The sequence below is a fragment of the Gavia stellata genome, chromosome 1, assembly GCF_030936135.1.
Source record: "Gavia stellata isolate bGavSte3 chromosome 1, bGavSte3.hap2, whole genome shotgun sequence".
Lineage (NCBI taxonomy): Eukaryota > Metazoa > Chordata > Aves > Gaviiformes > Gaviidae > Gavia > Gavia stellata.
This window is the reverse complement of record NC_082594.1, coordinates 15,172,491-15,186,116: the sequence shown is the minus strand read 5'-3', so window position 1 is coordinate 15,186,116 and position 13,626 is coordinate 15,172,491. Positions and strand designations below refer to the sequence as shown.

At 38.1% G+C, this 13,626-nt stretch overlaps 1 protein-coding gene across 1 annotated transcript in view; it reads left to right on the top strand.

Annotated features, from left to right (window-relative positions):
• TRPC6 (transient receptor potential cation channel subfamily C member 6) overlaps window positions 1-13,626 on the top strand; it is a 109,765-nt gene that overhangs the window by 82,747 nt on the left and 13,392 nt on the right. Inside the window, exons 5-8 of the mRNA XM_059817646.1 lie at window positions 3,525-3,738; window positions 5,586-5,813; window positions 9,216-9,480; window positions 12,297-12,492. Of these exons, the coding sequence (XP_059673629.1) occupies window positions 3,525-3,738; window positions 5,586-5,813; window positions 9,216-9,480; window positions 12,297-12,492 (903 nt within the window). The remainder of the gene's footprint in view (window positions 1-3,524; window positions 3,739-5,585; window positions 5,814-9,215; window positions 9,481-12,296; window positions 12,493-13,626) is intronic.

Sequence of the window (13,626 nt, the reverse complement as noted above, 5' to 3'; positions counted from 1 at the left end):
CTTTATATTCTCTATATTCTCAGAGCCATGGCTCTGAGAAAGGCAAAAATGTCTTTATGACATTTGCAACATCTCAGTTACCTGTATAGCTGACCAATTTCCTCTTTAGGAAAAAGTTAATTTGAGCTCGGAGCACAGATACTGAACTGAGAGTTTCAGATCTGGAAGAAATTTCATAGAACTACATGGACAAAGTCCTGTTGATTTGGCAGGAATTCATTAGTGTCAGATCCCAAAAGGAAGTTAGATTGCCTCTTATTTGAGTTTCAGCCAGCAATCCACGTGAAGGCACTTCAAAGTTTTGTTTGCTCTGCATTTCTAATTGGTAATTCTGTGTAACTACTGACATAATTAACCCAGAACTTCTAGAATACTATTTTATTACATGACTTTTTTTTCCGTTATCTCCAATGATTTCTAATGTCTGTGCTGTTCAGTTCTAATTAATAATAGAATTTAGATTTATAGCTTTATGAATTCCTAAGTAATCAGTTAGCCCCTGGCCAAGATGAGGGATCTGAATTTGAAGTTGAGTCTTCTTTCACTGTTCCCAGCCACCAGGGGTTGGCATTTCTAAAGAAGTAACTTGGTAAGACCCTGCATGCTTTCTAGAAGCATGTTCTGAGCATTACACTCTTTTGTACTGTGGTAGAGGAAAAGAAAATGAACATTATGTCTAGTATTTGAGGAGCTAGGAAATTGTTCTTCCTAAAAAAGTATATGCGTTATCTCTTTTTTGTTATCGGGTGTTTTTTCCTTTGTGATAGATATGCTACCTGGAGGAGTATTGTATCATTTTTTTATCAATGCCATACTCCATAATGTTACAATACTGTTTGTTTCTGCAGAGTCACAAGGGAGGAATAATGTGAATCAATTACTCCAGTCCACAGCTATTTCAGGTGACCCTATATACAGACAAATATATGTCAAAGGGTCCACAGTATAACTATTCTATATCTTGTCCTAACCCAAACCAACCTATAAAACACTAAGAAACTCTATAGCAAACCTAAGACCATAGCAGAGAGGATCAGAAACCAGGAAAAAAACACAAAACCAAAACCAAAACCAAAACCAAACCCACTTACATTACAGAAAGAGATTCTGAGCATTTAGAAGATCGCATGTCCTTGGTCTGTGCAATGGGAGGGAATTTATTATGTCAAAATGCATAGTGAAAGTGTGTTAAGGAGGAACTTCACCTTACAGAAAAGTCTCAACAACTTGCAAGATTATACCTTGTCTTTACATGTTGCTCTTTCTTTCCCTGATTCATATTTTTTTACCTATATCTTCTTCATAAATAGATTCAGAATTTTAGAAGTGTCATTTCAAGATTTTATTGGATTATTGTTATATGGCAATGTCACAATAACTTTGAGCATTTGTGTATTCAGTTCAACCATAGTCAGTCGTGCTTCCAGGGATGTTTTGCTATATATATTTAAAGAATACTTTCCTGTCTCTTTGGGGGGGGGGGGGGTGTGCTAAGAGTTCACTCTTTTAGATTTTTTTTTTTTTTTTATCAAGAGGTATGTTAACATTACTTCCTTCAATATTTTTTCTTCTTTTCTGGCTATGTCTCTTTCTGGCATCTGTCTCCTAACCCATCTTCATTTGTGAACATAAGCATAATGTATTTAAAAGGACGCTGTCAAGGTACTTCATAATTTGCCAACTCTGCTTTATTCTGTGTTGTTTATGACTGTTGCTTGCTAGATCTCAGTACAGGAAAGACATGGACCTGTTGGAATGGTTCTAGAGGAGGGCCACAAAAAAGATCAGAGGGATGGAACACCTCTCCTATGAGGAAGGGCTGAGAGAGTTGGGGTTGTTCAGCCTGGAGAAGAGAAGGCTCCAGGCAGACCTTACTGTGGCCTTTCAATACTTAAAGGGGGCCTATAAGAAAGATCGGGACAGACTTTTTAGTAGGGCCTGTTGTGATAGGACAAGGGATAATGGTTTTAAACTAAAAGAGGATAGATTTAGACTTGATACAAGGAAGAAATTTTTTATGATGAGGGTGGTGAACCACAGGAACAGGTTGCCCAGAGAGGTGGTAGATGCCCCATCCCTGGAAACATTCAAGGTCAGGTTGGACGGGGCTCTGAGCAACCTGATCTAGTTGAAGATGTCCCTGCTCATTGCAGGGGGGTTGGACTAGATGACCTGTAAAGGTCCCTTCCAACACAAACTATTCTATGGTTCTATGAAATAAAATCTTTCCCCATGACGAATAACTGTTCTTTTTGTAGTTCATGCAAAATAATTGGTTTTTGAAGATCATCTCATGAGGCTGAGGGAATACTTTATTTTTAAGAAGATAGATTAATTTTTTAAGTGGGAAATGTAATGAATGGCATGGGTTTGCAAAATAATGTGAACGAGAAAGAAGATCAAATTTTGTGCCTGCTAACCCTGGCAGTGTTCCTTTAATAGTATCTTCTTTTTACATTTGTCTAGTTTTCTTAATGTTATGTGTGTTTGAGACCTTACCATCACATCCTCGGCTGCATCCTCTTATTTTTTGTTTCTGTAAAAACTGACTGTAACAACAGCAAAATTCTGACTTTGATATTGAAACAAGTGTAGCAAAAATATGTATACCAGTAATTTATCTTTCTGATTTCCTCTCCCTTTTCCAGACCACAGATTGTTGTATATTTCAGCTGAGATCTGTGACACTTGCTTTCACTTCTTTCCAAGGAATTTTTGTCACATACAGATACTGTCTTCATCTAAAATAAAAAAGTATTTTTCTGCAGCTGCCAACAAAGTGAACAAGCTAAGACTTTTACTATTAATACAGCCATTCCCAAAAATAAATAATTGCTAAAAGTTCAGCCATGTGTGAGTTTGTGTGGAATTTTAAGGTTTTTTAAGTGTTGTGCTAAACCATTTTGAAGTTGTGCTTAGTTATGACAAGATTGAGGACATTTCCGTTAAAGGAGTCAGGAAGGAAATTAAGACACTACAGAACTTTAAACATAACCTTTTGAGGTCCCATGACTTGTTTCTAAAAAGAAAATAAGCTGGGAAAACTGCACAATAACTGTGCTAAACTGAGTATCACATCAGTCAGGAAACTGAATTCCTTAGTCATAATTCACTCCTGGTGATAATTTAGTCCTTTCAGTAAGTGTCAAAATCCCATTTTCTTTGTTGCTTCATAAAGATGATTAGCATGTAAATTAAAAAGAAATTCAACAACTTTAATAAATTTTTCTTTTGATTACCTGTAATAGACACAGATGCCAAAAAATAACTACAAAGTTATTTCAAAACACTGAGTTAAAAATACATATGGTCAAACCGATATATTATCCCTCTGAAAACAGCAAATAAGTAGAAACTTTTAAAGGTGACTGTCAGCATGGTGTCATGGTATACAAACTTTTTCCAAATATTTGTTCCTCTATGTTACTGAAATACATATTTCTCTGTGTTACTGTTCTTTTTATACATTTTTATTTTGGAAGAAGGCAATGCAATATTCTTGTGTTTTATAACCTCTGTTGCAGCTGGGGAGGATAATGCGTGGACCATTTATGAAGTTTGTAGCCCATGCAGCCTCTTTCACCATTTTTCTTGGTCTACTTGTCATGAATGCAGCTGACAGATTTGATGGCACCAAACTCCGACCTAATGAAACAACAGGCAATGTAAAACAGCTATTTAGGATGAAAACATCCTGTTTCTCATGGATGGAGATGCTCATTATTTCCTGGGTAATAGGTAAAGATTCATTTTCGCTTAAATTTGTCTTGCCATGATTTCAGTGAAGCTGGACCCAATTTACTCCTTTGCTATTAAAGTTATGTGTAAAAATTGCAACAAAGGGAGTTTATTCAGCTGGCTGCATTCCCACATTGGCCTCATGTTTCTTATTGGATGTCAGCAGGATTCACACATGCCTAGTTAATCACAAACATTCAGGTTAAGGATTTAGGTGAAATCTACATCATCTGAATATGAATGAATTCGGTTTTATGAATATCAAAGTGTCTACCAGTTTTCTGGTTTTTTTTGAGTCCGGCTGTGTCAACTCCCAAGGGGAAAGATTTCCACATCATGGGCCAAGATTTTTTGTGTACAATTGTCTCTTTCTGCTAAGGTTCTCTTATTTTGCAAGTATGCTTGCAGAATTAATAGTGTATAGCTGAATGTATTATTGACAAAAGAGAAGGAGAATATAGACCCCTGAATGTTCAGCAGTAGATTTTTCCGTCCCAACATGGGGATGAAAAGAATACTATGAGTAGTACTCTGAGCTGACCCATTCCATTCAGTGATGCAGTACTATTCAGCATAAGAACTTGAGCACAGACCTTCAAAAATATTTTCGGTGTCTGATTCTTATTTACAAGTCTAACACCATTTATTCCAATGCGGGTTAGATGCCCAAGTATTTTAAAGATGTGGGTTCTGGTTTTTGGTTAAGTCAATAATATGGGAGAGTTAAATTCAAGTAAGTAAAATCTGTTTCCATTCAAGAGGTTATGCATTTAAAATATTTTGCTTTTATGAGCTCTCTGTGATTGAAATTGGAGCCATTTGTACACCAACTGATTCTTATAGCTTTAAAAGACATTGAAGATCTTTATTTATTTCATCATATAGCTGTATATAATTGAATATAATTGTGTAATATGGGAATAATATGACATGTAGATTTCCAGAAATTCTATAAATATCAGTGTTTTCCTCTGATAATAAAGGAGTAAATAATAATTTTCCAAGTTGAAGTTCTAGTTTGCTAATTTAATCTATTTTTATTTATTTCAGTGTCATGCATAAGACCGTTTATGAAAAATTGATTCAGTGTATAATGATGTAGCATTGAATTTAATTACTGTAATTAACATTATAGTTGTCCATATGTGAAAATGATGAAAAGTTCCATCAGACAATTCGATAAGTGCAAAAAGTAGTGACATTATTCGAATTCAGTTTCTTTATTAATTCTCTTTAGAATCCTAGAAATGTATTTCATGATTAAATAGATTTTATCTTGAAAAGGAAAAGGATTTGCTCAATAAAAAGGATGCCATAAACTAATACTGTACTCCTATATTTTATTATTAAGGGAGACTAATTAGCAATCAAACAGATACCTTTGCTCTGTTAAAGAAGTGTTAGGTCTGATTCTTACTTTCATGTTCATATGTCACATATATTTGCAATTGCAGTAAAACAGACTGGACCCAGGGTAGTCTGCAAATAAAAAAATGTGAGTTCTGCTACTAGTTCTACGACTATATGATACTGCCGGAGCATTTCTGCTCTTTCATTCTCTTTCTGTGTCTGTAACAGATGGTAATACTCACATCCCATTCCTCTCTTTGAAAGCTTTTGGAGTTGTACAGGAAAAAGCAGTATGAAAGATTGTTACTATTACTCACATGAGAAACAAGTACTAGAATGCAGGTTCAAGGATTTTAGCTTGTGTTTGAACTCCCACCAACCAAAATGGTTTTGAGTTTGACTGCAACCAAGACCATATCCTATGCATAATAAAATATCAAATAAAACAATTGTGAAGATAAAAGACTACACTATTTTCTCTGTTCTGTCTTATACAGGCATGATATGGTCTGAATGTAAAGAAATTTGGTCTCAAGGTCCAAAGGAATACCTTTTTGAGTTATGGAATATGCTTGATTTTGGTATGTTAGCAATTTTTGCAGCATCATTCATAGCAAGGTTTATGGCATTTTGGCATGCGTCCAGAGCCCAGAACTTCGTTGATGCAAATATGAAAGATCTGACAAGTCCAACACTGGAGCCCAATATAAAATACTACACCTTGGGTGAGTTGATTGCACATGATTAAGACTTACTTCTTGGGCCAAGATGAATTGATTTTCTGTTAATAAGTCTCCAATACTTTAGTTCCACAATGTACTGCTTAAGAAATTTCCACCCCTTCTTCTCTTTCTCATCCCTACTATTTGATTACAGTCCCCTTGGCTATGCTCATACATCTCTTTGGGGACTGTTCTAGACATCAGGCACTGAAATGATCTAAGATCAAATAACCCCACTATCACCCCACCCCTTTTCAAGATTATTTTAATCCAGGTCATTTCATCTGTTCAGTTACACAATGCTTTCCTGCAAACACTTGTGTTGGCGCAGCTGTGAATGTGGTGTACTGTGATGCAGAGGCAGAACTCAGCAATGTGATGCAGTGGCAGAACTCAGCAATGAGATGCAGGAACTTCTTAAACCTGCTTTGCCAGCATAACCAATATATCTGTAGACTATAGCTTAATTCTTTGCTCACAGGCTCTGTTATATTATTTTAATATTTCTCAATCCACTCTTTTTACCATGGATAACATAAATAATTTTAATTTTGTGAATATTGAATATTGAATAGTGAATATTTAATGCCACAGGTTTTTTCATAGGCTAGCAAACGTAACTTGGTAGACACCAGGTTGAACATGAGCCAGCAATGGGCCCTTGTGGTAAAGACCACCAGTGGTATCCCAGGCTGCATTAGGCAAAGTATTGCCAGCAGGTCGAGGGAGGTGATTCTTCCCTTCTTCTCAGGACTGGTGAGCCCACACCTGGAGGACTGTGTCCAGTTCTGGGCTCCCCAGTACAAGACAGACATGGACATACTGAATAGAGTCCAGCAAAGTACCACAAAGATGATGGACTGGAGCATCTCTCCTATGAGGAAACGCTGGGAGAGCTGGGACCATTCAGCCTGGAGAAGAGAAGGCTCAGGGGGATCTTATTAATGTATATAAGTACCTGAAGGGAGGGTGCAAAGAGGACGGAGCCAGGCTCTTTTCAGGGGTGCCCAGGGACAGGACCAGAGACAAACTGAATCGCAGGAGGTTCCCTCTGAACATCGGGAAGACTTTTTTTTTACTGTGAGGATGGCTGAGCACTGGCACAGGTGGCTCAGGGAGGTGGTGGAGTCTCCATCCTTGGAGATGTTCAGATACAATCTGGACATGGTCCTGGGCAACCCACCCTAGGTGGCCCTGCTTGAGCAGGGGTGTTGGACAAGATGACCTCCAGAGGTCCCTTCCCACCCCAAACTTTCTGTGATAATGCAGCTCATCTGGAAACCTGAAAGATATCTGGCTATTAGTCCATACTGAAACATCTGCCATCTTTGATTTTAGTTATCCATGAAATCTGAGGCAAAGCTAACATAGGTGTGTCTCCTTATGTGGAAATGCACAGTATTTTGCCATACAGATATTTTCTCATTTGAATAGCATGTAGTAGGCTTTACAGTGAGGAGCTCAATAAACAAAAGAATATGCACATACCTACAAGAAACGGACAGCAGCTAACAAGGCAATGAATATGTGATAACTGAGCCTTGTTATGCCTAAAACCAGAGTCATTCTCTACTTTGTCATGATACATGATTAATGGCATGGCAGTAAGTTCCTTGAAAAATACAATTTTCTGCTGTATGTAAAGACGTTTTGAATAATGCTCAGCATCACTGGGTATGGATATATTACACAGCTGTACAAATAACTGACTTTTTGTTAAATGTTTATTTGTTAGTTAACAGCTCAAATTAGTGTTTTTCCAAATGCCAGTGTTTGCCTTTGTTGCAGAATACATTATTTGTTTCATTTTCTGGCATTTACAGTAGAGTAAACACAGGTGACAACACTCTCCTGGGATGTAGGAAACCCATCCCAGGTTAACCTCTTCTCTTTGCCTGAAGCAGAACAGTGAATTGAATTTAAGCCTCCCACCTCATGGGAGAATGCCTTAATCTCCAGCTAGGAGGTTTCCTGAATGGTATTGCTTTGGATTTCTCCTTCTGACACTTTTCTATAAATATTTCTTTAAGTACAGGTTTGAACCTGAATGTTCCCCTCTTCAGTTGAATGTGTTCCCTATCAAACAGCAGTGTCACGTTCACTCGTGATCCAAAGGATGTTCAAGTAATTCACACAAGTAGATTAGCTTCAACAGAAGAGAGTGGTAGAAATGATGATAGAAAAGGTGATGGAAATGGGCGTTTGGTGTATGCTAGGAAAGGGCCAGTGCCATTTCACTATGGGTAAAAAGATGGAGTAAATAGAAAAAGTAGAGAAACATTATTGTTCCCACAGTTTTGGAGTTGTAGATGGCATTTAATGATTCCAGATCCCCACATCAAAACAGTTTATTTTGGATAGCTCAAATAAATCACCTTTCTAGTTTAATTTATTCAGTTCTCATCACCTGACCCTGTAGGCCAAATTTTACTAAAATTTGCTAATAGGTTGGGATTCAGCTCCCAAAGAGGTACTTCAGTGATCTTACAGCCCACCTTTATAATCAGTGGACATCTAATTAATACAGTCAGTGGAGCTCTGAAATAGTTTTAGCGCTACCTGGCTCAATTAAATTGCCCAAACGTAAGTGACTAGTGCCATTTGAATTGCCACGGTGCTACTCCAAAAAGACCTCCCACAGATCTGTACAAATATCTTGAATACCTTGGGCATCTCAAATGGAAATGGATGTCTTTGTTCAGGTGTCTTAATCAAGCCCTAAGTACTCACTAGGCTGCACTGACTATACCTCCCATTTGGATAACTGTCTGCAGACGTCTTAGTCTCATACTGAATCCCATTCATGGTTTCTTCTAATTAAAAATTACACTTCTGATGAAGGTGTAGAAAGAAGAGAGTAAAACATAAATAAAAAAGTAAAACGCTTCCCCAGCCCTAGCGTAGTAGATGAAATAATAACCCACTTCTGTTTCAGTCTTAACCAAGTATCTTCCTTTCTTTCACTTTATATCTAGCAGCGTCTTCATGTGAGACATTTGCTGAGCACTATGATGTAGTGGACAACCACTACTGGCACTATTTGAGCAGTCATACTTGGCACATGGAAACCCAAGTTAATAACTAAGTATTCACAGCTCTCAGTGAGGAAGTAGATTTTCTATGTATTTTTTGAGTTCGAAAGGATAAAAAGTAACTGCTCCTTACTTTTAGGCAACAAAGTCTTAGAATTTTTTTGCAAGTGAAAATTGCTGGAAATTCATGATGCAATGTATAATAAATGAAAAAACCCTATGAAGACTGCATCTTACCTGTTCCAAATTTGCATAGCACCATTGCATTCAATTCCAGTTTACACTGGTGTTACTCACCGAAAGAGAGTACTGCAGTGAACAGCCTAAGGTAGACTTTGAAATGCTGACAGAAATTCTCATCTTTTGTTTCTAGCCAGAATAAACTGGGACCCGTCTGATCCTCAGATCATATCTGAAGGCCTGTATGCAATTGCGGTAGTATTAAGTTTCTCCAGAATAGCCTACATCTTACCAGCTAATGAAAGCTTTGGACCACTGCAGATATCACTTGGCAGAACTGTGAAAGACATCTTCAAGTTCATGGTGATATTTATCATGGTGTTTGTAGCTTTCATGATAGGCATGTTTAATCTCTATTCTTACTATCTGGGAGCAAAACAAAACGAAGCATTCACAACGTAAGTAAAACTGATTAAACTGTAATGATTGTGGGCAATTTTTATGGAAAGTTGGTTGCTTGTGTTGTATGTAGTAAGTTTACTAATTGTTTTATAAGGTTTACATCTCTTAAAAATGTCTTTGTCTTGGATTAAGTAGTGATTTTCTCTCTTGTTCTGGTGCTTAAAGGATAGGTTTGAAATCAGAGGATGAGCTCTTGATCCCAACAATACTATAATAAATCAGGAAAGACAGGCTAGTTGTCCTTTACGTGAGAGAGCAGCAGGAATGCCTGTACCTCTGCCTAGGCATAGATGATGAGCCAGTGAGTGCTTATAGGTCAGGATTAGAGGGCAGACCAACATGGGTGATGTTGTAGTGGATGTCTGCTATGGAATGCCTGATCAGGAAGACGAAGTAGATGAAGCCTTTTTCAGATAACTGGAAGAAGCCTCACACTTGCAGGCCCTGGTCCTCATGGGGATTTTTGACCACCCTGGTATCTGCTGGAGGGACAACACAGCAGGGCACAAGCAATCCAGGAGGTTTCCGGAGGGCATTGACAATGACTTTGTGACACAGGTGATCCTGGAGCTTATGCAGAGAGGCGCTTTGTGACACCTGACTTTTACAAACAAGGAAGAACTGGTTCGGTGTGTGAAGGTTGGGAACAGCCTTGGCTGACCGTGAGATGGTGGAGTTCAGGTTCAGGGAACAAGGGAAATAGGACCACAACCCTGGACTTCAGGAGAGCAGACTTTGGGCTGTTCAGGGAAGAATCTCATGGGATAAGGCCCTGAACAGAAGGGCAGTCCAGGGAAGCTTGTTAATTTTCAAGAATTGCTTTTTCAGCACTCAAGATTGGTCTGTCTCCATGGGCAGGAAGTCAAGCAGATGAACAAGAGTGACTGATAAGCCAGCTGGTTGTGATGCCACTCAGAAGGACCTCAGCAGGCTGGAGGAATGGGCCAACAGGGACCTTGTGAAGTTCAACACAGGGAAATGCCATGTCCTGCCCCTGGGGAGGAATAACCTCAGGCACCAGGACAGGCTGGGGCTGACCAGCTGGAAAGCAGCTTGGCCGTAAAGGACCTGGGGGTTCTATTGGACACCAAGTTGACCATGAGCCAGCAATGTGCTTTTGTGGCAAAGCAGCCCAACAGCCTCCTGGGCTGCATTAGGCTGGGGAGGCTTATAAAAAACCAGAAGTACCTCAGACCCTTTACACAGCACTGTACGTACGTCAGATGACCTGTCAGTGCAATCTGTAATAGCAGTCCATGCACTGGGCTTGCTCCCGGGGCTGTTCAGGGATTTCAGGAGGTAGGCTGGGTCAGACCCTGGGCCTGCAGGTGGGCATCCTGCCTGCAAGGGCGGTCGGCACCGGCACTTCAGAGCACAGCGTAGCGGCTCCCTGCAGCACGTGGGAGCAAGGCTGGTTCCTCCATCAACTGCCACTGTCATCTGTAGTTGAAGCAGGCTAATGACTACAGTGTGATACACATTATAAAATACTTGTAATTTAATTCAGACAAGTCTGTAGATTCTCACTATTAAAAAAAACCAAACCCTTATCCCTACTTTAAGCTCTGGCTCTCCGTAGTTTCCAATAGCAATAACCTATTCCATCTTGAGAGGAGAAAATATATTCCCTTTTTTTCCCCTTTTTTGACTCTTTATTTCCTTGGCTGTTCTTTTTTTCTTCTCCCACCATAAGAAGAGAAATTCTGAATTTACTCTGTCTGGATGGAGTTATTTGGTATATACTTGTCATGCCTCTCATTTCTAGCTGTGATTTTAAGGTAAATCACTTGATCCATGCTCTGCAGCCCTTGCCCACTTAATTTCTGGCTGTCATGATATTCAGGCTATAGCTGTTATGAAGTATACTCAGCCAGCAAGCAAACTTGGCCATGAGGGAAAAATTTGTTACTACTTTTTCATTATTATTAGTTCACACAATAGATAAAGTACCTAAAACTACAACTTGCAGATGGAATACTGATAAAATATTATAAGCAGAGACATAAATTCACAACTAAAAATTAAAAGTTTCTTTTAACTTTTTTTTCTTAACAGTAACGTGATAAAATCCAAAATGTTCTTTGTAATGCTAGTACATATGTCTTCAAACAGGTTGAGATAGATAGGAAAAGATACCAGAGGTTTGGACTTATGTATGTGTGTGTGTGTGTATATATATCTCTCTATAAAAAAACTGATTAAGAGGAAATACATGTATTTAAATGAATTAACCTAAAAAAAAATCAGTATCCCCACACCATGGTTTATTAACTTTACCTTGGATTTGTAGAATAGGGAAAACTCAACTGGAAGATTATGGTCTGTGAGACTCATTTTTTGAAAAATGTTGATTTGCAGTCAGACATCCTGTCTTCTTCACAGTTTCAGAATGTTAGTCATATTAATGGTGAAATACTTCATACTCAGTGAACTAATGGTGCAATTAAAGTATTTACAGGTTAATTATTTTTGTTGTTTACATTCACATTATCCACAAGCATGTAGCATGTAGCTTTAAGTAGGTAACAAGTGAATCATTGTAATATTTTTTTGAGGATGTATACGTAGTCCTAAACTGAATCAGATGGTTTTATTGTCAGTCCTAAAGATTAGGAATCTTATATCATGAAACAGCCTGTACCTATGAAATTAGATAGTCTATTTGTTTTGCATAATATGACTATGGTAGAGTTCTACGTTATGATAATGGAAGAATTTGTACACTGTATAAAAATGGTAACTGCAATTTATACAATAAGAATATACAGCTTTTCTTCAGTAACACATGCACGTGTTCAATTTCTCCTTTTAGTGTTGAAGAAAGTTTCAAGACATTGTTCTGGGCTATATTTGGACTCTCAGAAGTTAAATCAGTTGTCATCAATTATAAACACAAATTTATTGAAAATATTGGTTATGTCCTTTATGGAGTCTATAATGTCACCATGGTCATTGTCTTACTGAACATGCTTATCGCAATGATCAACAGTTCATTCCAGGAAATTGAGGTAAAAATTCCATTTATGATGAAATATCACCACATTTACTGTTACAGCTAATTGTCTAAATCTCCTGGAAAATCTTTTTTGTTGACATTTTATTTAAGAAAAATAACACAGAGGCTTTTGAAATATATTAGGAGAAAGTATTAATTCCACTGTACATTTTTATTATAAAATACCTGGAAATTACCCAGCTGCATGTGCTTGCAATAGTAAGAGCTAGACTGGACTAAGGAACTGCTGTTGAACTGTGTTATGTTCCTGAAGAGTACGGGCTACATTGTGTGACTTCGTGAATCTTTCATTTACCTCAGTTGTAGTTATTATTTGAGTAGTGTCCCTCTTGCTGCAAGGATGTTCTCGTTCCTATGCTTTGACCTTGCAAGCAAGTCTATAACATGCTGTTTTCTTCTTTTATTTAAACAACTGTTGCTTTAGTCCTCTGCAGTGAACAAAACTTCTCTTGACAAAGTAATCAACAGGGCTTCTGAAAATGAGCATGAACTTTCTCATACCATGGAAAACAAAGGGCTAAATCATTATCATTGTTAGAAAAAAAGGAAGCAGATCTCCAGGAGCCATACCAGCCTTTCCCAGGTGACACCCTTGCCACAAAGCAGAAGGCTCAGGTTGTTTGACACCTCTCTGGTCCCAGGTTCTGGGCTCTGGTTTGCGGCTGTAGTGTTGTCCAGCTTGAGCAAGAGCAACACACATTCACTACAGAGGTTTAGATTCTTCTGACTCAGGAGGCCACGGAACAAACTGTCAGGTTCAGAGCAATAAAAAACAGGGTATTATCAAAAAATTTGGTGACTGGATACAAACAGCTTCTAAAACCAGCCACAGCAATATCGAGTCATGTCCTTGAACGGCAGAAGCAGAAGGGGGGAATAAAGTGAGTGTTTCGGCTATTGTAAATGTTAAACATGAACCATGGTGATGATAGCATACCTGATTTAATCTCATATTGCAGCAAGTGGAAGAAATTAGGTAAAAATCACCTAATCCTTTTTAACTTCTTGTTTAAAGTACTAGAGTAAAATTTTCATTTAAAATTCTGATACTATGTCTTCTTCACAAAAAAAGATAATAGACCAATTGCTACAGAAGAGACCAATACGATAAGAAATCAGAGCTGGT